General features: G+C 37.5%; 1 protein-coding gene across 1 annotated transcript; it reads right to left on the bottom strand.

Annotated features, from left to right (window-relative positions):
* Window positions 1–1,504: 1,504 nt before the first annotated feature.
* LOC144446081 (glutaminase kidney isoform, mitochondrial-like) lies at window positions 1,505–16,967 on the bottom strand. The gene is made up of 16 exons (XM_078135775.1): window positions 16,762–16,967; window positions 14,701–14,803; window positions 12,697–12,809; window positions 12,250–12,379; window positions 11,773–11,852; window positions 11,206–11,369; window positions 8,991–9,082; window positions 8,228–8,286; window positions 7,266–7,386; window positions 6,657–6,833; window positions 5,997–6,128; window positions 5,525–5,620; window positions 4,536–4,597; window positions 4,242–4,318; window positions 3,592–3,655; window positions 1,505–3,145 (listed from the first exon to the last, which is right to left on the bottom strand). The coding sequence occupies exons 1-16, from the start codon at window positions 16,824–16,826 to the stop codon at window positions 2,971–2,973; spliced, it is 1,710 nt and encodes a 569-aa protein (XP_077991901.1). The 5' UTR covers window positions 16,827–16,967; the 3' UTR covers window positions 1,505–2,970.
* Between the last annotated feature and the right edge of the window lie 9,068 nt (window positions 16,968–26,035).

Here is a 26,035-nt window from a genome sequence, read left to right as displayed (position 1 = left end):
TCTGGTTTGTCGTTATAAGTGGATCTATAATAATTGCACCACAAGTATAGTAATGGGATCCACTAGATTACTCACAACTCAATCGAATCGTTTATTGAAGTCACGTCATTTCCTCGTTAATACACTACACGAAACCAAAGCTTTCCAGCTGTGTCTAAATATTTCCGATTGAATTAACGCTTTTTATTCAATTTTCAATTTATATTTAAAATTGAGGAATAAGTCACGAAAACAGTTTGTCTTATACAAAGGTGACGCCCACGCATCGATATATCTCTTCACAGAAAGTACACAGTTTGTGTAACTGACATATAGTATCATTACCTAAGGTAATATAATATTTCTATTCTTTAAATTTAAAGTCCTCGCCCTGTCAATAAAAGTTTAATACGGCTAAATTATATCTACATAGCACATTGTCAGCTGTAATAAATGATTTTATCACTTAAATCAACCAAAGTAACGTGAGACAGATAAAAAATTAAGACATTACGTCGAATTTCTAACTCGTTTTAATCTATAACTTTAGTTATTCTGCGGAATAATCGAGTTACGGTCATTGAGCTATAGACTGTACTCATAATGGCCGACGAGGGCGTGAATCCCGGTCCAGAAAAGACTGAAGTTGTTGGATACTCGCAGTAGATTACAGCTTGCTGGAAATATTTTTCAAAGTGTTTAAGGGTAGCAGCATTTTGTTGTGTAAGGTTTTATTTTACATATATGTTTTGATTACTGGTAAATTATACTGAACGTGACATTACACCATTTGAATAATATACTAGTATCATGGAAGTACTCTCACTCACTCACTCACTCACTCACTCACTCACTCACTCACTCACTCACTCACTCACTCACTCACTCACTCACTCACTCACTCACTCGATAGTTAATTATTGTATCGAAATTGTGAGAACTTGGTGACACCTAGATACCGGCGTTCTGATGTTTCAACAGACCACGTGACAGCATAAAATTATACATACCGTTAAGAGACTCCAAATCAATTCCCAAATCAATAACATTATTCAAAAAGTGCATGAATATCGATTTTATTTACATAAAAAATAACGTTATTTGTATTTCACTTGTTAATGACAGATTAAAACGTAACAGTAGCTTACTTCATACATACCTCATCTCAACAATTGAGAAACATCAAACAGGAAATATGAATACCCATAAGCACCCTCGGTATTCAATACACACAATGCGACTAGTATCATAATCAACAATCTGATTAAATCTGATGTGAGAAAAACGTACTCACTCGTGGAACAACAAACTCCAAGACAAACAATATGTGAAGGAAATAGAGGTATTTACAGCATTCGAGCTGTATTTCCTACATCAGATTCTAATAAGATTGATAATCAACTTAATCTGAAGCTTGAGATGTATATTTCATAACCAATATCTACAATTTTACACCTAAGCGTTGTTGGTACATACAGCAACCACTGACAAAGAGTCATGGTAAATGTTATACTATATACATCTATTTATCACCTAATTATTACCTCAGTAATTTTACGAACGAAATTTAATACACGTGTACAGTTTTGAAGTTGACTAGTTATGTAAATCTTAGTTCAGTAGTTAGGTAAATCTAAGCCTACTTTCTCGAGAAATTTGTTGATACCTGATTTTTTTTTAAAATGTAGAAATGTAAGTTTGTGGAATCACGTCCACGTGACTTATTGCACTTCACACTGGTCTTGTAACTGATCAAGTGTGGGTACCAAATCTCTATACACGTATAGCCATACTTGTCCAAGTGAAATCTACGTTATACCCCCCAAACAGCTGCTGGTTTTCTCTTGGAGATTTTATCGCTTATAGCTTATAAATAATTTAACTCAGATATATAAACATAATGTACAATCTAATCCATGCCATACAAAATTAATAATACTGACGAGTGGACCCCCTTTTTTTTACTAAATTAAAAGATGCATTTACATGATTCAATCAATCGATACACTTGACCTATTAACCCTATATACACCACGTCACGCCACGAGTGCATCGACACTGAACCGATAAAACCTCCGAAATAAACGAGTTCGGAAATATATTATAAAACAACTGAGGTAAAATATAAGCACCTTGACTTGTTTTTTTTAGAACAATTAAATCTACGAGGTTTTGTGTTGTGCATATTAAACGGCAAGATAAGTGACATTGGCGACTAACATTCCGAGTGTAGAATATCTTGGATTATGTCTCAGACCACTAAAATGTCTTCCAAATCACTGTAAATCTGAGAAAAGTCGAACACTAAATAATAGTAACTATCGCACTGATATCAATCATACCACCATTCACGTATCCAGATCATTCTGGATTTGCTGTTGTGTGAATAGCAATAGTGTTCCGTTCTTTCTTGAACGCTTCTTCGGGTTGACATGGGCTGGAGTTTGAAAAGGGTGTGAAAGCCATACGTGTAAAACGGCAGGAGCCCTCTACGTCATAACTTGGAGGGCGCGTGCAACACCGTTGTCGGACACAAAATCCTCAACGGATCTCATTATCACATGATAATTCAACTATGTCACGTGTCATCAACTACCCGTCCCTAGATCATTAGTCAGTCTGAAGAAGCTCCCAGGATAGGACATGAAACTGTTGTCACTGCAGTAGGATAGATGGTAACTACTACTGCTCCATTATTAATCATACTGATACTATTGTCCAAATTGTAAATACAAAAAAAAAAACCTCAAGAAATAGTTCCATATGAAAACCCCAACACGACAATGTAAATAACAGAATTGCTATAAAGTTTGTTCCAGGTACTCTGTGAGGTTGATTTTAGCTGCCTTACTTCGTTGTTACCACGCCACCTATCATGACAGTGACGAGGACGTACCGTTGGGATCGTCCCTTCGGTTACATGTAACGATTCTTTACACTGCCAATGAAATTATTATGTAAGGTAGCTGCCTTCTTTGATAAAAGATACATTCAAAGCTGTGGCTGTTGTCGCTCGGTTGTCTTCTTTGATCTCAGACAGATTTCTGAATCTGTTGCCTTTCTCTTTTTTGTCCTCGTCTTTCTTCCAGGCGTGATTCTCTCAAGGTACTCTGCCACGCCTGTATGTCCGAATCGTTTGGCTTCATCCAGTGGTGTAAAACCCCACCTGTGTAATAAAATATATATAGAAATAACACTTTATAGCACATCAAGCCATCACTATTAAAGTCACACACGTTAGAATATATTTTGTGATTGAACCAAAAACAATAAGCTAAAACATTTGCAAAGATAACGTTGGGGGCGCTACATACAATGATACATCAGTTGAAAAATAGTCATATGTTGTGAAGCGTGACCTATCGTTATTCCACGATATTGAAATTCCTAAAAATGACTACCAGTGGTACGATTAAAGTATTGGCTGAATTAAGATGTTATCCTAAAACTTACCACGAGACAGGTACCCTATTGCATGCCCAGATACGTTTGAGGTAGTGATCTGATTCGATAACGTAAGTGTGACGTCAGCAATGCATGATATCGAAAACACTACGTGAACTAGGAAAGTCGAATCCACTATTTTCAAACTGATCAACTGTTTGTAATTACCTGTCACGTGGACAAAGCTCGATTTGACATCTCTCAACCAAAAACTTGACGACGTCGAGATGGCCTGAAAAGAAAAGAAATTTAAGTAGATATTATCGATTTGTGTGATGACGAATCATATTTAGAATTCTGATTTGTGTGATGACGTATCAGATTCAGAACGCTGCAGTTACTGAGATGACGTAGCAGATTTAGAATTCTGATCTTTGTGATGACGTATCAGATTCAGAACGATGCAGTTACTGAGATGACGTAGCAGATTTAGAATTCTGGTCTTTGTGATGACGTATCAGATTTAGAATTCTGATCCGTGTAATGACATATCAGATTCAGAACTCTACTTTGCATCGTGCGATGATTTATAAGATTTGAATACGACTTTGTAGTTGCTGTGATGGCGTATCAGATTTAGTAAGCTGACTTATGTGATGACGTATCGGATTGAGAACTCTGATTCGTGTCATGACGTATTAGATTTATATTCCTTGTTGATTGATGACGTAAGAGATGACGTAAGAGATACACAATTTGGATGGACTTAAAGTCACGACTTTATTCCCCCAATCTTGATATTGGCGGAAATAAGGCGGTAAACATAATTTACTCGTTTGTTTTAGTTAAATAGTTGAAATAATTATTAGTTTACACACCTTCAGCTGCACCAAGATGAAGGGCTGTCCTTCCATCGTAGTCTGCTTGCCCCATATCAATATTTTGCATAGAATACCTGTTCAAATTTAAACCGTATACAGAATTCGTTAATTTTGTATTTAAGAACGTGAATTCATATTAACTATTAAGGTGCCCTTTTCTTGTATCTCCCTCACGTTGACAAATAAGCACATAATTATGTAAATGTTACAAAGACGTCCTTACAATTTTGATACTACTACAGTAGATATCACAATACAGAATACGAAATACAGGGAAAGTATAGACAGTACCTCCTTATTGCTGTCACGTCCCCATTTGCAGCACTAAATAACAAATTGACAACCACTTGACCCTGAAAATAAAATACGGCATTACGTTTTTGCACATGAAATAAACAATAAAACATAGATATGATAAATGAAGAACACATGAAAATAATACAAGTAAATGATATGAAGAGTGACGTAAATTGTCTAACCGGTGCCGAAATTCAATTAAAAGAAAATGATAGTGTTGTCAATTGAAATGATATGTGAATGAACTTAACGTCCTATAAAACTATAACCGTGCATTTCTGGATCTAGACTGTAACATACGTCGTGTCCTTCCGCCCTCACCGGCCTCCTGTCACAAGGAGGGAGGGGGTTGACCGATGTGTGAGGGCGCCCTGTCATGGCTTACTATACCTTACAGACTATTCTGGCTCCAGTACATCAAACTGACACTGTAGGGGCCACGGTACGGCTACAGGTCATTTGAAATGAGTTTGGATAAATGATTGATAATGCCCTACTCTGTACCATATATTAGCTGGAGAAATTATTACAGCGCGAAGCCTTGCCAATTGTACAGAATGACATCTCTGACTACAAATAATGCAATATACAATGCAAATCACGAAACCTGAAACAAAACGTCGTCGGTCTTTTCAGGCCATCTCGACGGCGTCGTCTCTACAAAAATCTCACTAGCACTGCTACATTTTATTGTCTGGCTTAACAAAAATCTTACTAACGTTGCTACATTTTATCGTCCTGCTTAGCAAATATTTCGCCGTTCTGGTTACAGTAATTTTTTTTTTACTAGATTTGGCGATGATCTGTTAGATGCTGGTAACTCACACAAAGAAATTATAGCAATATTCGTAAGATGTTAGTCGAGCCACATGATAAAATGCAGCAGTGTTTGTAAGATATTTGTTGAGCGAGGCGACGTGTTGTTTCATCAGGTCTCGTGATTTCCATTGTATTTCCGACATTGTCAGCTATGTTAATCTTACCAGGACATCCGATCTCCTCTTACGAGGGTCTAACTTGTTTGTTCTGTGGTGTTTCAAGATATCGTAGTTGTGAAAATTAAATCTGGATACAAGTTCCTACAAAGAATTGATGCGAGATGATGAATAACTTAAAAACAACTACCATAACGTTTTCTTGATTAATATTTGCAATATTCGTCGTTTTGAGGGGTTCATTATAGACTGCCAAATCAGCCTGTCACCAAAAGCAACCAACTCTAAAGGTAAAGTCACGATGAAGTAACTTAGACTTTGATGTTGACATATACAAAGCGATACAATCTTCGATTTTGATTGTCTGGCTTAACTCTACAGTTAGCATAAATTATACTGGTTTGGATCTAAAATTGAAACACACGGCTGTAAAAGGACATACACAGCAGCACATGAACTAAACGTCTAAAACGACAAGTATGTTGTACATAGTTTACAGCTCTAACACTTTAATACTTACATTACAAAACTGAACACCACGACAACTGTTTCCCAAACTGTCCAAGGGTGGGGACCAAGTCATTATTCCACAAACGTTTGGAACAACTAACAGAACAGCACCAGCTACACCTGATTTGGCGGGAAGTCCGACCTGCAGACGAGAAATAAAAATAGATATGGAATTTACAACTAAGTTGCCACACCATTTCAGGGTTACCCTTCGGATCTTGTTCGTATGTTCACATGCACATTCGGTGACTAGTGCCTTGCCAACCCCCCCCCCCCCCCCCCGAAAAAAAAAAAACACAACAAACCCCCAAACAAACAAAACAAACAACAACAACAACAACAACAACAACAAACAAAAAAACAAAAAACACAAAACAAAACAAAAACAAAAACAAAACAAAAAAACAACAAAAAAACTAACAAACAAAACCAATAAAAAATACACAGATATGGAAATCTTTCTTTGTCAATTCCAAATTCCAAATCAAACCTAAACAACATGCTAATCAAAGGACCAGGCGAATATGATTAAATATAAAATTTGATGTGTCTGAAATACTAGTAAGTCGGGATAAAATATCAGAGGCTGCGAATTCAGTGCTTATTCCCCAACATAAATGTCATGTTCACATTCAAATTAGCTTTTCGAAGTTAGCTATAATACCTTCACCTTGAAAGCAAATTCGCCGGAATAATCGTACATTCCACAAGAGTGCATAAGTGACAAAGTATTGCGAACTGCGTCAGGATCCAGAACGCGTTCGTCGGTGAGCGGACATATTCCGCCATTTGCTAAGGTGGCTGCCATGACCGCTCCAGCTTCACAGGTCACTTCAACTGAACACAACTGATAAAGAACAGAACGAGTGTCGTTAGTATGTGATAGAATTGATATTGTTGTACACTTATTTATTATGAGAGAGAGAGAGAGAGAGAGAGAGAGAGAGAGAGAGAGAGAGAGAGAGAGAGAGAGAGAGAGAGAGAGAGAGAGAGAGAGAGAGAGAGAGAGAGAGAGAGAGAGAGAGAGAGAGAGAGAGAGAGAGAGAGAGAGAGAGAGCGAGAGAGGGAGAGGAGAGGGGGAGAGAGAGGGGGTGAAGATGGCCAGACACACACACAGACAAACAAACAAACAAACAAACAGACAGACAGACAGACAGACAGACAGACAGACAGACAGACAGACAGACAGACAGACAAAAACATCAAGAGCCATATAAAGTAATTCTTATGTCATTAATATGTTATTATAACAGTGAGAACGAAAGTTTTAGTAGGTTACCTGAAAGTAAAACTCCAATGTTTCTTGAAGACTCGAGGATCCTGGTGGAAAACATTTATTTTCTCTCATGTAGTAGGCCAAGGCAAAATTCCGATCTGCTGTGTCTCTTTCTGATAGGTAACTACAAGAATAAGAACTATACAATTAGACATTTGACAAAGAGTTCCTTGACAATTCGTACCATAAACATCTCACTCACTTAAAAGAAATACGTTTTACACCGTGTTAAACTTAGTGTCACGTAGTTCGTAATCATGTGTGAAGCCACGGGAATGATGTATATTGGGAATTCTCGTAGTTTTATTCGAGCAATGTTTTTACTTCATTCCTTTGTACCCAATAATGCTAAATACACAAATCCAGAGGCCCTTCGCACCTGTTAATTTCACCGACGCTTGTTTGTTTGTTTTCACGTGTTCTTCCTCCTTCTACACTTTGTACCGGTGGAGAGTATAACAAATCGAAAACATTTATGAGGTCGACATTAAGAGTATGATGTGACGAGAACAAAGGTGAATGCTGATCTTATTTCAGCTTATCCTAACCCTGCATCGCGCGACCTCTCCAAAATAGAGCTATAAAATGGCAAATGTGACATAGAAAAACCCTGCGGTACAATGGGTGAGGTATTGTGGGAAACATAATAATTTCATCGTGGCGAGTTCGCTCGATGAAGGATTGGTGAAAATGACTTTCCTTCTAAATTCTAGATCCCCTAAGCCTGCAATAAAAATAACATCAACCTCACCTAAGCATAAAAGGAATGCAGCTAAGATATAAATCAAAGTAACCATTGTTCCCCTTTATTAGAGCACTAGGACCTGACTTGGCATTCAAATTGATTAATAGTTAACATGACACCATTCCATTATATTCAGTTGTAGCTATCTAATGAGACGACGATGTGTAGGCCATTATAACCAGATTAACATATGTAGTCATCTTGCAGTTGTTTTACTTACGTAGCATTACTGAATCCAACGAATTCTCCACCTGCCATTCTTTGGTAGGCATTCACCATCTAGTAGGTTACAAACAAACAAACACACTTTGTGAGACTCTAGGTTTCGTTCACAGTAGAAAGTAGAACGCTTGCAAGACACAGCAGTGTGTCCGTCTTTCACGTGTACAAGAACATGTTAACGTAACGTGGGAGAATTAAAACGAGCAATATCACTAGTTTCTTTCCCTTTTCTTCAAACTCAGGCGCTGTAGATTTGTTTTTATTTCAGAGATCTGAGTATTCAGGGGCATAAGCTGAGTTTGCACATTTGGAGGGTATTTCTGTTGTTTATTGAAATGTCATTGTATTATTTTACTAACTGAAGTATACAGTTACCCTCACTTATTATTAGCAGAAATCAACAGTGGTATTCAGGCATAATACATGAACAATGGCATACCATGGCATAATTCAGTATACGTGTAGTTAGTTGTCGAGGAAACAGAATGTACCACTGACGGCATGCATCTTCAGTAACATTTCACCAGTATAGTTTTCGTTTTGCATCACTTTGAATAAAACTATCATTAGATAGCCAATCAGGCCAGTTTTAAGCAAATCACGTGGCGGCATTGAGAAGTACATAACCAATCACGCCAGTTTACACGTAAATCGTGTGGAGGCACTGAGAAGTGTGTCAACGTTTACTATGAGAAGGCTTGTAGATGGATGACGTCACAATTTGTCATGGTACAAAAATAACATCGGATATGGTGACTTACATAGTCAAACCTGTCTGCCGCAGACAGGTCTGGTTTTATAATCGATGACATCAAAATAGCACCAGCATTGATCATCGGATTGTGAGGTTTTTCTAAAAATAGAGAACATGTCAAATATGTAGAGATTATTTTATTGAATTTTAAGCCAAAGACAAGTGATAATATAATGTGAAAATTATTACGACAACGATCATTGAATATACATCAAAATTAAATCATATAGTGAATAAAACAAAAAATACCGCCAATGGCGTTGTAGCACAACTGTAGTTTTTAAAAATGTTTATCCATATGCTAGTCTATGTTGCTATGGGCGTGGTCTTGTTGCTAGGAAAATTTACATACATTTTTTGAATGTTTATTCAATTGTCTATTAAACCCTGTTGTTATCTTTGTGAAATACACCACCGTTTGGCTGTTGCTATGGGCGTGGTCATGGTTACTAGGGTATTTGCATACATTTTTTGAATGTTTATTCATCTGTCTTTCTATTCCTGTTGTTATCTTTGCAATATACGTGATTATTTGGCTGTTGTTATGGGCGTGGTCTTGTTGCTATGCAAATTTACATACATTTTTTGGATGTTTATTCAATTATCTATTAAACCCTATTGTTATCTTTGTGAAATACACCACCTTTGGCTGTTGCTATGGGCGTGGTCATGGTTGCTAGGGTATTTGCATACATTTTTTGAATGTTTACTCACTTGCTTACCAGATGATGTTGTTATTTGACCAAAATATACTGCCATTTGGTTGTTGCTAAAGGGTGTGGTCATGGTTGCTAGGGCCGATTTTGTCAAAATATTTTGAAGAAAATCTGCAGAATAACAGTTTCAGAAACATCTTGCCAAGTTTCAGACTAATTGACCAAGTACTTTTTGAGATATAAGTTTTTGACCAAAAATGAACATTTTTACACCTAATTTGCATATCACTCATGGAATCATGGTATGCTTAATGTTTCTTCGTCCATACATCCCTAGATACATTCCCATTACATTTCAGCCCAATCTGCTCAGTAGTTTTAGAATTAAAGATTTTTAACCAAAAAGACACATTTTTAGCCCTAATTTGCATATCACTGATGGAATCATCCCGTCATGAACAAATCTTACTTTACACCCCCTTAAGAATGTTCCCACCAAATTTCGCACCAATCTGCCCAGTAGTTTCTGAGTTTAAGTTTTTTGACCAAAAATCACATTTTTTGACCCAAATCACACACCTGTGATGCGATCATTTTGATTTGAACAATTTCCCAACTAGACACCCAAAGTAATGGACCCACCAAATATCGTGGCAATCGGTTCAGCGGTTTTTGACTTTAAGTTGTTTACACACACACACACACACACACATCCACACACACAGACAGACAGACGCCGGGCGATCCCTATAGCACTACTGAACAAGTTCAGTTGTGCTAATAAAATCACAACGCCTACGTATACCTAGACTGCATGACACAAACCAACTATACTTACATTCACCAAACAAATGCATATGCGCGCGTACACGTACACACATATATACACACACGCACGCATGCCCCATCCATCCACCCATCCACATACATACATACATACATACATACATACATACATACATACATACATACATACATACATACATACATGCACACATACACACACACATGCATGCATGTATACATGCATACATACATACATACATACATACATACATACATACATACATACATACATACATACATACATACACACACACACACGTGCGTGCGTGCGTGTATGCATGCATGCATGCATGCATGCATACATACATACGTACGTACCGTACGTACGTACGTACGTACATACATACATACATACATACATACATACATACATACATGCATGCATGCATGCATGCATGCATGCATGCATGCATGCATACATACATACATACATACATACATACATACATACATACATACATACATACATACATACATACATACATACATGTACATACATAAATACATACATACATACATACACACATACATACATACATATATACATACATACATATATACATACATACATACATATATATATACATACATACATACATACATACATACATACATACATATATATATATACACACATACATTAAACCACAGACAAGAGACAAAATTAAACACATCGACAATTAAACAAACACAAACAAATACACACGCGCGTATACTAACTGTTGTGATTTAGTGATAGTTCGTTAAAACTTCTCCCACTAGGTTCTAAACCAACAAATTGATGTACATAGTCAGCACCCATCTCCGTTTCTGCAATAGCATATGTCATTGGTTTGCTGCACGATTGCAAGGATAAAGGCACGTTGGTATCCCCAATCCCATACCTTTAACATCAAAGAAGAGAAATGTCATTTAACGTACGCGTCGACCTGTACTGTTAACAGCAATCAACACTACCTCTCAAAAAACAACAACAAATAAACGATATCCATTTTCTTTCGTATTTTCAAAGCCACAGTGACTATGTGATATTGAACTTGGCTTTATTTTAAACCTGTCCAGCTCATAAGCAAAGATGAGCAGAAATAGCAAATATTAGACAGTTGACAAACTTAAATAACATTAACCAATATCTTGTACATATTTTGTGATTTTCGTAAACATAATCTTCCTCATTCAGCGCTCTAATTGAAACAAATCCATCCGTCAAATTTCACTTTTCCTCCCATCTTCTACGATCACACAAACACGCACAGACAAGATGACATAACTTCATGTTGGACTGACCTTTGACCGTCAACTGAACATATGGCCACTCCCCAATTGTCGGCACTGAATCGTGCTAATTGCGGTATGTAGTCTGCTACCTATAGACGAAAATGCAGTACATAAATGCCTAATCTTGTGATACACAAGACACATAATACACTCCTTGGCTTTAGAGAATTCATCAGTGATGAATAATAATTTCACATCCAAAATAAATGAGAACACAGTCTGACAATTTGTTTTAACCAAGTTCATTTGTAGGAATGTCAATCAAATCTCCATTATGCTAATTTGTAAAATGGAGAAGTTGGTGTAACATGTATACGCTTCCTTTTGGCAAAACGTGATCTTGGAGGGGGGCAGGTTGTCCAAGATCTTATGGGCAAAATTATGTTGTTGTCTTTTGAAGTCAATGAAATGGCCCACTTCTCAATATTTCACAGATATGACACACATCTATCATTTATATGACTATCTACAAATTGTTAATTTTACCTTTCCATTGGTATTACTTTTCGAATTGTTGTACATTTCTTCTATATTCGAACAGAATGATTTCCATTCTGGAATAACAAAACTACTAGTCAAAGCACGACCGATGAGGGCGATGTTTTCAGATATACATCTGGAAGAAGATATGTATAATTATGTCGATTTGAGGATTAAAATAAATAAATACACATATAACAAATGAACAATCAATTGCGCGTCGTTTCATTGATTTATGTAGACTATATGTATTTATAGTCTGTTGGATTAGAGAGAGAGAGAGAGAGAGAGAGAGAGAGAGAGAGAGAGAGAGAGAGAGAGAGAGAGAGAGAGAGAGAGAGAGAGAGAGAGAGAGAGAGAGAGAGAGAGAGAGAGAGAGAGAGTGTGTGTGTGTGTGTGTGTGTGTGTGTGTGTGACTGATGAATTAAGTTCATTGAAATGATAATTACTTACTGCTTAAAAGTGTCTCTGTTCATACTATCTTCCTCTAGTAGAACTTGGTGTAAGTGTTTCATACATTCTTGTAGTCGTGGGTCATCCTGTCGTAAACCACTCTCTTCTAAAGCCTGGATGTAAACAGGGAAGCAAAGAGACTTAAAGAAACATTGAGTATTTTTTAACACTTATAGTCCTTTTCATAATTTGGTATCGATAGGGATGTTAAGACTTCATTGTTGGGATTGCAAATCGTCTGTTTTGGCTGAACTCATATTTACTCACTATTATATTATATATGATCCATCTTTTATACTCTTACTGTGAATCCACGTAATTAGCATCTGAGAAACTCGACAAAAAGAGAAATTCATGCATATATTTTATAGACTGAGAGAGAATTGAAAATCCAGGGACAATTACTCATTCCTGGGACAACGGAGCTCGTGCTTGTGGAGGCGCTGCCGCAAGAGGGCGTATGTCATGTGACGTCGTCAATGGCGTTCTTACGTAGAAGAGTTTGTCGTCTGCCAGTCCTGCGTTTGAATTTTTGTAATATATTGTATTCTTTCGTCAAGTACCAAAAATAACATGGTCCGCTATGTCTGTAACGCGCCTAGATGGAATGCTTCGGTCGACAAACAGAAAAAGCTGGAGAAATATCCGTGGATGCGTGGTGTCAGATTTGTCCCTTACTTTGCGAAAGTAACGGAAGCAGTGGGTGAATGAAGATGCTGAGGCGAGCGGAAAGTTGGACACCAAACTACTGTTCTAGAGTTTGTTGTAGACATTTTGATGGGGTACAGGGACCAAAATCAACTAATCCTGTCCCAACTTTGTCGCTTACAACAACTACAAGCAGTCTGTAGAATGTCAACCAGCTGACACTGTAGTGTTCAAACGTCAACAAGCAGCTGCGTTTGCGTCTTGGAAACCTTCTCCCATAAAGATCCGAGTACGCTGCCAGATCAGGAAAATCAAATATCACCAACACGAAGTGCTGGTACTACTACAGATGAATGGCTGGACATATCAAACTTTTGGAGAGGTTATTTCATGTATTTCTTGATGTCTGTGGACCTGATACGACTAATCATAATGTCTGGTAGGTACTCAGTACTTTCTTTGTCGTCATTTTGCGATGTCAACATTTTAACAATCTAACCATACCCTCCTCAGAGAGTAGATACACAAGTTTTGTCATGTTTAGACAATTATTTTGTGGCCCATTTTTAGACAGAGTATGTAGTAAAGGTAATGAGATATATTAGAAACACGGAGATATAGTATTCAGACTATTCTCCTCATCGGTTTTAGATTGGGTGAGTACCTTTCTAATAATTTGTACTTGTTTACTAATACATGTATTTTGCTATCTAGTATTCCTAGTAAAGCACCCTCATGTGTTGTCACCGTCTGTATTTAATTTCCTTTGAACACAGTACTACCTAAGTTTACTGGTCATTTTGTTTACACCTGAAGAATCATATTATAGTAGTATATCTGTTTTGTTCCTATTGACGTACACTATTTTTTGTAATAACAAATTCATAAATGGAATTGACTATGAAATTGATTTTGGCAGTCCTGGTCACACATATCCGTTAAACTTTGATCTTTCCATGGCTGAAAGCCTCTATGGTATTCTACATTTCATTCTGCATGATTTCGTTGCCGCCACATGTTCCCTATTTGGGGATGTGAATGATAGCTAAGAATATGAATTTTAAGTAGTAGTCGCACCTGTTGTGATAAACTTCAAAGCAATGTTCAGCTAGACCGCTTAAACTTATTAATGAAAATTGGAAAGTATATCGCACAGATTTTGTTAGTTGTTAAAGTGTTAATGTACGCAAAGTCACACGCGCGAATTTAACGCTGTTCATTCATGACTGGTGATCGTGTTACTGAACTTGACTGACACATTTCGGTTTAGTATTAAAAAGCAAGGACCCGGATGTTCAACTGTATATAAACACTGACAGTACGACAAAGGTAGATTTAGGTTAATTCGTCACTTACCTTCATGAACGTGGCTACAGAAAGTAGGTCAGAGTCTACGTCACGGAAAGCATTGAAAATGGAATCTTCCAATGTATCATTTCTAACGGCAGAAGGTGTAGATCTGGGTAGACAAAAATTAATCAAATTATTAATACGAAACGATATCTTTTTATATTAATTACTAATATTATGTTCTTATTCATATAAGAAACGATGCTGCGAAAGACAAACCGTACTGATATGTTTTATCAAAAGGACGCCATCACTCTACGGTAAACGTCATCTCTATTAAAGGTTAAAAGTAGACTATAGACATCCAAACATTTGAATTCATCGACATTGTAGAGTCTTAAAATAGCTTTAAAAGTATCACTACCTTTAAATTCAACCAATGTCAATGATTTAATAACATACTGTAAAATGTAATTTACAAACATCATAAATGTATTATAGACTGTAAACTATTTATAACACAATTGAGTGATATCCTCAATGACGCATGGAATTTTGCAAGAGGGCTATATCGTACGATACGGAATACTTTAAATAACAACAACACCTATTAAGCCGACCATAGTGAAGGGCTATGATCCGACGCAGACGCACCACACTGTCAATTGTTGCTCGTATTCATGTTATTCTGTGTATATATCAAACAAACCATAGTCGTATAGACCCAGCAATTGCCCAGTGTCATGTCAATAGTGTTAAAAATAGGCAACCATGGCTTTGAAATTGTGTACTTGTACTGGCTGGACTCTCTTTTGTTTTGCGACGGACGATTTTCCACAGCCATGCATTGAGAGGTCATTGCCCCACGGTTTACCTCATACGATTCGATTCACGGTAGATACATGCTAATGTAAGTTATTCGCGGATGCCTTCATATCTATTGATTTTCATAAAGCTCAATGTCCATCTTTCTCCATTAACTGCACAGTTAAAATTTAAGCAACTGTTTTCGCTGAAGCTGTTATTCAAAGCATAACTGCATATACAGTAGGTCAGAGGGTACGTCGTGGGAGTATACAGGGTGTGTCACTGAATGGTCCATTGTGATTGGCTATTGGGTGGGTGGTAGGAGGATGATTTCATTAACACGTGATCGTGTGATGCCTGTGTTGTTATGAAAGCAATCTGTCGATATTTGGTTCAGCACGAAATAAACTATAAATCTACCAAATCAAGCCATGAAATTATAATCAACCTCAATAAATGTTACAAGATGCTTCAGATCCATGTATGATTGACAACTGTACGCTCTTTGAATTTGGCTGAGTAAACAATATTCATCGTACAAAGACGATGGCAGCAAGCCATGACGAATACCTACGTTATCACTCTTGTCGTTATCTAGTAACTTCTCCGCAAATAACGAACTTTGTCGTTATGTTGCTATGCGATCTAACTATGTCCAAATCTGAATGAAATTAAAACTACACAACACCCTACCTACATATACAAAATAGCGGCACGTCGTTTTACTAATTTTTTCTCTTGAGTTTTTAAAAATCTGGAGAACATGAAACGAGTAGGGCAACTTTCAGATTGAACGCTACATCTCTTGCAGGCGAGTGATAGAAATTTAATATCGCAAATAAATTAATGTCGGAAGCCCTGCTATGTCTGGCATAATAGCGATATCATTAAATCAGTATACACGTAGACCTTAGTTTCGATGTCGCATACACGTACACTTCAAATAAACTTTACAATGCGGATGTTTACGTCGACATATACCCAAAATGTTGGCCAACTTTTAGGTAATCAAACTCTTGCTAGCCTGGCCTATTTAAAACTCATATTCGTGGATCTCGTTCTCATCTCGTTGGTATATTTTTAGTTTAAATTTTGGAGATGATCTTTAGGATGCAATCTTTGGCATCACGCGTGGTGTCAGTTATAAGAAAGTTGGGTTACATTTACTAGTAAAAGTGGATTCGTTAGATACCGCTGACGTTTTAAGTATCTGATTCTAAGTATACGTTACTGATAAAAATGAAATGCACGGGCCCATGACCTGCTTGAAACAACCTCTGTTGTAACGTCAGCTGTATATTACCCCGGTGTATTACTTACGTTTCAACACAGTGACTGCGTTCGTGTTTTAAGTGACGGAGTGTTAACCGTTGGTTGTCTGTCATCCGTTGCTGTCCATGTCGTCGCACACGGGCGTCTTTTGACGAACTCTCGCCTACAGAACATGTGGTGAGTTTCAAAGTCCGTGCTAGCTGCTCACTAGATATATTCGCCAAGTTGTTTTTATAACTAGAACTAGTTTCAACGGTGACCGCTGTGGCTGAGTCAGCCATGTCAGTTGCTTATAATAATATATACACATTAGGTGGACAATGGTCACGTGACCCGTGTTCGATCATACGTCATGTAAATAACAATACGACACACTCCACTGTCCACCGACTGCATTATTTCACGGTACCATTCGATTCGAAATTACGTATTCATGGCACAGGTGCTTGTGTTTATTACATAATTTAACAGCATTTGAATAACTTATTAGCATTTATTATTAAATTTATGAATACTAGCATCGCACACATCGGGAACGAGAGTGATTTTTAATTATACCGTTATATGCATTACGTAAGTAAAATCGATTAGCGATACAAAAGAACGTACAAATTACCATGCAATGCTGCTAGGTATGCAATGTATTTTGTATCTTCATGTACATGTAGTACGCGATTATTCAATTTTATAAAGATAGTTCGCGCATGACCTTGACTTATGGGTTATTTGTAGGACCTCACAGGCAGGTAGTTTTGTCAACTTTGAAATGGCAAGTGGAATCAACGTATTCGCAGTACACAATGACTTTCCAAATGCCAGAGCGTACAGAGAGTTCCTGACGACCATGTTGTGATTGACACTACGTCATCTTCACACATTCATACATATCTACATAATGTGTGAAGATAACGGTGTGTAAATTGGAACACGGTCGTCAGGAACTAGACTAATGAGTGACGGACTAAATGTATGTTATACCACATGACCTTGTCTGTTTAGTTTGTATTATGGACAAATGAGGTACCCATTTGCAAGACAAAGGACGACAAATACAATGAAATAAGATGAGATGAAACAAACCGTTGCTGAGCTCGACAACAATACTGGTACTAGTACATTATGTTGTCTGACGCGTCGACGAGATCTTTAAAATCTTACAATTATTAAACACTGCCTCCTTTTCACGAATTGGGTAACAAAAATCTCTCACAGACTTTGTACATTGTACAGCTAGTGGTTGATTTAGGCTATAGCTATTATATCGCTATTACCCACAACTCTAGTCTGGATGTCAACGTGGTCTCTGATGGGCAATAGCCCATAGCCCAATACGTATAAACTACCACAAGCATACAATCTAGATGTGATGATCGGATGTAACTATGTTTATAACAGAATTTTTGTCAAACCAGGTGACGATTTGTTTCAGTTCAACTGATTTCCGTTGTAAGTAGACGCACGTGGACGTGAACGTGTGAGTACAATAGTATTTATTGTACTGACCTATACTGCATATTAAACCGTATAGTACATGTTATTTTAATCAGTGTACACAGTGTATCACTGAATTTCATTAGGTTACATGTATATTTCAATATCAAGCAAAATTCATCTAGACACACTAGTAAGTTTTCAGAGAATATACACAGTTGCTCGATGGCATGTTTCAAAGTGGCCCTGGACTAGAATGTTAATGGTCGATTACTCTCAGTCTCATCGGCATCCATCATGGCCGCCATGTGACCATACCGTGACCATGCCGTCGGTCGTCCAATGGACCATGCCGAAAGCTTGCATCGACCTAGCTGGGGGAAGCCCAAGAAATGTCCTATGTTTACTCAAAACCATTGCCTTTAGGGCGACACAGCTACTCTATAGGTATGTTGTGTCGTTTTTGACCCAAACACAGAGTAGCATATATTCTATGCAGCAGATATTGAGTTGTGGGTTGTTGGTATTTGCCTATTAGAATCATCTACAACGAGGTCGAGCATGTACATAATTGTACAAAAAAAAAACGAACTCTACCAATACCATTCACAAATGAACTTGTCACTGTACATATTAATAGACAAAATCACATAGATCTACATACCTTCTCCTCACTGTACTGTGTGTAGTATTAAACGACCCATCGTTTACATGTGAGTTGAGTGACATAGCCATTGACTTCATTCGGCACGAGATCGTGTATATGGGAAGGAAGCACAGTATGGAACGAGCACAATTTACGGCCGGGGGGGGGGGGGGGGGGGGAGGGCTTCGCGCTCTCAAAAGCTCATGCTCCCACCCCCGAAATGAACCCAAGAATTTTCGCAGGCCCCCTGACTGTACTAATGTCTATATGTGTAATTATAAGGGGACCCCATTCTATGGTATACACTAAAATAACACTTTAAAAAAATGAGGACATATATACATGTCAAAGGAGGCCATTTTAGTGACAAAGTTTCAAAATCATACACATTATTGAAAGCCATAGAGTACTTGAAAATTGTCTTTAATACCTCAGTTGTACTCTCAATACATTAATAATATACAACTGTATGGCCTGGCTATATTGTCTACACTTTAAGAGATATTATGATAGAAATACATTTGTTTGGTTATCGACTCCATCATAATTATATGGTAGGTAAATAAACCAAGCAATTTTGGTAAACGATTGTCCTGAGGCTTGATTTTGTTCGAAGAGTCACTTTTACTCTCTTTTTCTCCCCCTTCACATCCTCAATTTTTTGCCCCCTTCTGCTTCCCTTACCAGCATAAGGGGAATAGACCATCTCTGGAAATGGTCACCACATACACATTGGTTTTGACCAGATGACTCGCCCACGTCGGGGCGTATATGTTGTCGACTGGTCAAAACCTTGGGCGGCTATACCGTGGTTAATGGAGTGATTAATATATATATATATATGACACCTTTTATCTTGCAATCACAATCGAGGCAAACAACTATTGCCCATATTGGGCGAATCAACTTCCATCATACAATGCAAATATCGTCACGTGATTAAAAAGAATCCTCTACAATTGCAATAATTATCGGTATGTTACATTTACTCTAGTTGTACGTTGTGTATAGTTTATCCTGTTTTAGTATATTGATGTGTGTGTGTGTGTGTGTGTGTGTGTGTATGTATGTATGTATGTATGTATGTGTGTATGTGTGTGTGTGTGTATGTGTGTGTGTGTGTGTGTGTGTGTGTGTGTGTGTGTGTGTGTTACAGAGTGTAACTAGGTACCTACGGACACATTGTCAATTGTTCTTTACGAGCAAGATATATTGGAATAACGCATTTACACAAGTAACGATGGTACAAAACAAACAGTACCATACCCAGGGTAGTAATTGCAAGTTTAATTTAATTCTTATTAGTTTTATCTTCTAACTGTATTCTTTGTTACTGTGCATCTTACGTGAACAAGTCCAAACATTTCAAGAACTAAATTATGTTATCTGATTAACATACACAATAAATCTATTGCAATTATAGTACACAATATGTTTGTGAAAGGTGTTCTTTCACCATGAGAATTTAATGATCTTTTAAAAAACAATCCACTATATCTAACACAGCTGGTAAATATTGGAGACCCTTTCTTGACGTACAGTTGTAGGCCTTCATCTCAATATTGAAATGGTCCCTGGTAAGTCTGTGGCATCATATGATATAACCCACTTATATAAGAATTTATTTAAATGTGTAGGCCCAACTTTATAAACTTCCTTTACGACTTGATGTACGTATATGTGACAGTACAAGTGAATTTAAGACAGTCTATGTTCAGCATTGGAAGCACTTGTAACTGTACACTAGTTTGTAACGTAGCTGTACCCTTTCACGATTTCTTTTGGTGTGTTATGTAGTGTCCTAGGTTTTTGTATGTTTTTCAGTGTTGCAAATTTTTATTTTCGAATAACTCGAAAGACAGGCGAATAGAAGTGAACAATAGTAATAAATGATTATTTTGTGCGAGATCTACGTTGTGCACTCTTCTTGACATGAATGCCCTGATGTCTCTTCAGGTTACCTGACTGAGTGAATGCCTTCTGACATCCACGGAATGTGCACTTGTATGGTTTATCTCCAGTGTGGATGCGCACGTGCTTTCTGAGTGTCGATGCATCGCTGAATTTCTTCTTACAGTGTTTACATTGGAATGGCTTCTCACCACTGTGGATACGGAGATGTGCCTTCAGTGTTGAGTTTTGGGTGAAATTCTTGCTGCATTCGTGACAGTGGTACGGTCTTTCTTTGCTATGGACTCTCAAGTGTGATACCATGTTAACTTTTTGTCTAAAGCTCCTCTTGCAAATATCGCAATTGTAGGGTTTATCATTGGTGTGTTTTCTGAGGTGGATCTTGAGTGAACTGGCTTGTGTATACACATGGTGACAAAATGCACATTTGTGGCTGGTGTTTTTAATTCGTTTGCATCCATTTCGCTTCTCCTTTCGGGCACAATTTGCTTTCCGTAATTTCAAAGTGAATGTCGAATTCTGACTGATAGTTTCTCGAGACGAATCTACCGTTGGAATTGGTTTAACTTTTCTTCGTAATATTTTGTCCGAGTCGTTTTGGCAAATGCTGTCGAATCTGCCGGGAAGACTTTCAGGGAGTTCGGAGAAATTTATGTCGTTGGAAGGTTGTGTCGCTTCTCTGATATCAGAAACTGGAATGGTTTCGAACGTAGTTGGCGGGAAACTCGATATCAATCGGAGATCAGTTGTACACATATCTGTCTCCTTTGGTATGGTCATGGTAGGTTCACCTTTTCGGTCATGTACAGCGGTCATGTTAAAATTTACAGTGTAACGAGACTGACATACTTGAGCAGTAATATCCGCCACAACATCCTTTTCACAAACAACTTCATGTTTGACTGGTAATCCCTCCAGCTGACTGCCCTCAATAAACGAGTTATTACGCATATAATGACCATTTGTAAACAATGTAGTATCATTAGAGAGCGCTAACAGGGCCAAAGCGACGACTTCTCGGTCATGGTCAACCATACTGTAAATAAAAAGGAAAGTTTTAAACTTTTTATCGGGGGGGGGGGGGGAGAAGACAGAGAAACAGAGAGAGGGAGAGAGAGCGCGTTGTAGAGAACTCGGTTTCGGAACCAGAACCAGTGTTTGATTGCACTGGGTGACTGCTTATTGAAAATTCACTGATCGACGGTCTGTTTCTCTGACGGTAGTGAAAATTAAAAAAATCAAATGTCATTAGGATGGCGGAATAGCGTAGCAATAGTCGTTCTCAAGTCTACTAGGCTAGTTTCCATAATGACACTTGCTTACGCTAGAGCTGAGAGCCGTTGGCTTTCGTATCTGGCGATCATTTATAGTAGTAAAATGATCACCCAACAACTAGTCTCTATAGTGTACAACATTGTATTAGCCTTCCAGATTTTAACACGAAAACCTTGAATTGTTTCAAACTCATCAGTACACTCAACCCCTCGTCTAGGAATCAATACTCATGAACTTGGGGAAACATATAGGGAAATGTTGAATAGCTGCACTTAAAATTGTATGTCACTTTCAAACAAAACACGTTCATATCGGAATAAATCACATGATGTAATGAGCCTCTTACCCTGCTCTATATGTCAGTTAATTGTAGTATTGTGTGAGCCTGGACGTGATTTCTGCCTGAGAGCTAGAGTACTGGGATGAAACAATCGTCGAGATGTTGTGTTGTGTTGCTCCGTCTTCCTTGTACTAGTAAATGTGAATGTGTATACTCACTATCACCACTATGAACTATAAATAAATGGACCCACAGTGCAATTTACGATTTACAAACAAGCACTTCGGAAGTTGCATCCTCATCTATTTCTTATCTCTGAGCGCTATCACAAAGACCCCCCATCACGTCATGAACTAGAGCTTGCTTATCCCATAGGAAGTATTCGGAAGTTTTTTCGTTACGTAAACTTTTATGATTTGTCGGCTCCTCAGTATAATTGTCGCACTTGGGACGTCATGTATTATTGATGTGATCTTAGCAACCAGACTCGTAAGAAAGCGACTGATACTCAAGAAGCGAATTGATACTGTATACTGTCAGAGCGGTTCAAGGACGGGGTTCTTAATTAGGTTAATTGGTTGTTTTGTTAACAAAAAGTAGACAGATAAATAAATAAATAAACAAATAAATAAACAAACAAACAAACAAACAAACAAACAAACATACAAACAAACAAACAAACAAATAAACAGCCACACTCCAAACGCAACAATACATTAAGGGGATGAATAATTGCATGAGGAGGGGGTCGAAAATGAGGTGGAAATCAAATTTGTTTTTGAGGTACAGTTAAATCCCTGGTTAAATCATTCTTTTTTCCGGTAGGTGCATTTAGACTTGGGGGGGGGGGGGGGTCGTCGTGTACCCTAATAATGTGACGTGCGTTAACCAATATTTCACTGGTTTCCGTAATATTTGTGTTTAGCTAGTCTAGTTACTATACACCATCGTTACCATTAAAGTACGTCCACTCACACCACAGTTGGCATCCAGACTAGTGTTTAGCCTACACTCTCAGCCGCAGCAATCATGGGTCTGCTATCCCCATGTAAGCAAATGGTATAGTCAAGTAAATTCATCCACAAAAACATACAAACATGTGACAAAATATATGTACAAAGAAAGATACAACAACACTACTACTAATAAATTCAACAGGCTTGTCTAAATTGATGGCACTGAAAAACATTTAACTGATCGAATTGAATCATACTATAGTCTAATAGCTTGAAAATACATAAGAGGACACTGGAATTGAATCCAACCATCATGTATTTAATTATATAGAACAGTGCTATGTAGAAAATTAGGTGCTGAGAGCTTGAAATTGATGTTGATGATGTGCCTAACATTAATGACATGGTCAAGCTTTTGATAAAATTCTACTGATTAGTTCCCCGCATTGTTTTGAAACTGTCGTGAATAAGGAACTTCTTCGGGCCTCGGTGGGGGTAGATTCATGCATGATAGTTCTTCCATCCTTGGCATCATTTCAGATTCGGTGAAATATAGACGATGCCATAATGTCGTAATTAAGCCATGTCGATAGCACACATGCTTGAAGGCCAGAACTTGAAAAGCTTCGCATCACACATTGCTTATGATAGCAAGTCATTTAATGTTACATGACATGCTATGGCTATAGCACTCTGTTCCTATTTCTGTTTCTTTTCTTGTCTGCTTGGTAGGTGTTGGGTTAGTCTTGCTGCTAGACGTTCGGGCTTTCTTTCGATACTATAAGCGAACGAAGTTCGCAGTGATCCTCGATAGCGATGTTCGGTCGTGTGTCGTATTCTACCGGAAGAACATCCGAGGTCTAGCAGATAGACTAGTGTTGGGTAAATTGGGGACGGCAAACACAGTTTTGAATTTTTTTTGAAATTGATTGTTACATTATAATTAGCATGACAGTGGTAGACAGTGCGTTAGACAGTAGACAGTAGGAATTTGAGATACGATTTGAGTGAAAACTTTCACCGTGAGCAATTGACAAGGAAACATTAAAAGAAATATTAACAATATCCATGTTCAAGTTTTATCAAACATCTCATTATATGTTATTCTCAGTAGTAATTTCTTGAATGAAAAACGTCACACGTTTAACTTACAACAACAAGAGGGTACACACAAAGGCAAGACTGGCGAGGGAGATTTACGAGAGAATAGCCAGTAATGATTGGTTTTGAGAGTCCAATGATGTCAATATTTACATCTATGATGCCGCATCAAAAGTATGTTTATTCCACTGCAGTTACGGAGCCATTCACACCGCTTTATAAGCGGTGATCAACTTGTTATGCACTCATTTCCGGTGAGATAGCGCATATAATGTTGACATTATCAGTCCGACATCACTCCAAAACGGGAGTTTTCCCAATTTTCCCCTTTGCCCAATCCCCATGTATTATACATCAATGGAAAGCTTACTTTCCGTACTACAACCTTACAAAGACTGTCTTTTTGAAGACAAAATACGTCGAGCAAAGCTCTGTCAAATGAGACAATGAGTGCTAGATGATCAAGCGACAAAAACAGACGAATTTCCAGCATACGGCAAGTGATACTTCGATTGCTCATATCTGATGAACGCTTGAATCTAACAAGCTGGAAATCAACATATTTATAGAGCTGTATATCATCATGATTTAAAAAAAAAATGTATAGTGAATAATATTATTCATATACATTCCCCCCCCCCCCCCAATCATACAGATTGATTGATTGGAGTGCCTGTGAGTTGAACCTTCCTCGAACCAAGTTCGTGACTTTTTTTTTTTTTTTTTTTTTTTAAATTATTTTTTTATTTTCCAAAAGAATATAGTAACAACAAAAAGGAAGGAAAAGAAAAGGAGAAAGGGTTACATTGCACGGTATAAATTGCTATAAAATGCTATAAAGTGATAGGAATCCTATAATGCAGAAGTATCACTCGATTCTTAGATTGTCCCACTTGTTCGAGCAAATTTCTAGCTTATTTTTCCTCTTCGCTATAAAAATCTCTGTCTCTCTAGCGATTCTGACATTTACTTTGACAAGATTGAATGAAGGAATAGCTTTCCTAATTTTGCAATCATAGACTGTTTTTTTGACAATCAAAATAAGATGGTTGAACAGTATGTTGAATGATGGGTCACCAAGAAGTATCTGCTTAGTAGACAATGTCAATGGTGAATTAATAGCTTTCCCCCACAAGAGAAGAAAGCTTTTCCAAATGACAACAACACATTCACATTTAACAAACAAATGAACAAGGGTTTCAACCTCCATATTGCAAAATGTACAGTAGCTACTGTTGACTCTCGGGGGATTCATACGACATAACACATAATTTGTATAGAGTATATTATGTAAAATTTTAAACTGAAATTCTTGGAGCTTTGAATTCATCGTCGTCCAAAAAGGCAAGGTAAAGATTTTTGACCACTCATCGTTTTGGATGTCAAGAAAACTTGCAAAATAAATTTTAGCCTTTGGGGGGATAAAGTAATCTGATGTCAATCTTTTCCTGATATGCCTAGTTTTGCATTCATTAAGACGTGTTAGTTTGCCACAATTAAGAAAACCAATTGGTATCTCTGGCCTTACAATCTCTGCCTTGCCCTTTTTCCATTGAGTCGGAATCGAATGCAAAATACCGTACCAACATAAAAGATTATTGTGATTACACCCTAGACGAGAGAGTTCCTCCCAGCCTTTCAACTTATTTTCTTCGTTAAAAATATCAGCAACAAATACAATTCCTATTCCGTATAAAAACTGGTTAAATACAGACTTATGAT

This window comes from Glandiceps talaboti, chromosome 15 (genome assembly GCF_964340395.1).
Source record: "Glandiceps talaboti chromosome 15, keGlaTala1.1, whole genome shotgun sequence".
In the NCBI taxonomy this organism is placed as follows: domain Eukaryota; kingdom Metazoa; phylum Hemichordata; class Enteropneusta; family Spengelidae; genus Glandiceps; species Glandiceps talaboti.
The sequence above is the reverse complement of the archived record's forward strand: the minus strand, read 5'-3'. Positions and strand labels throughout refer to the sequence as shown.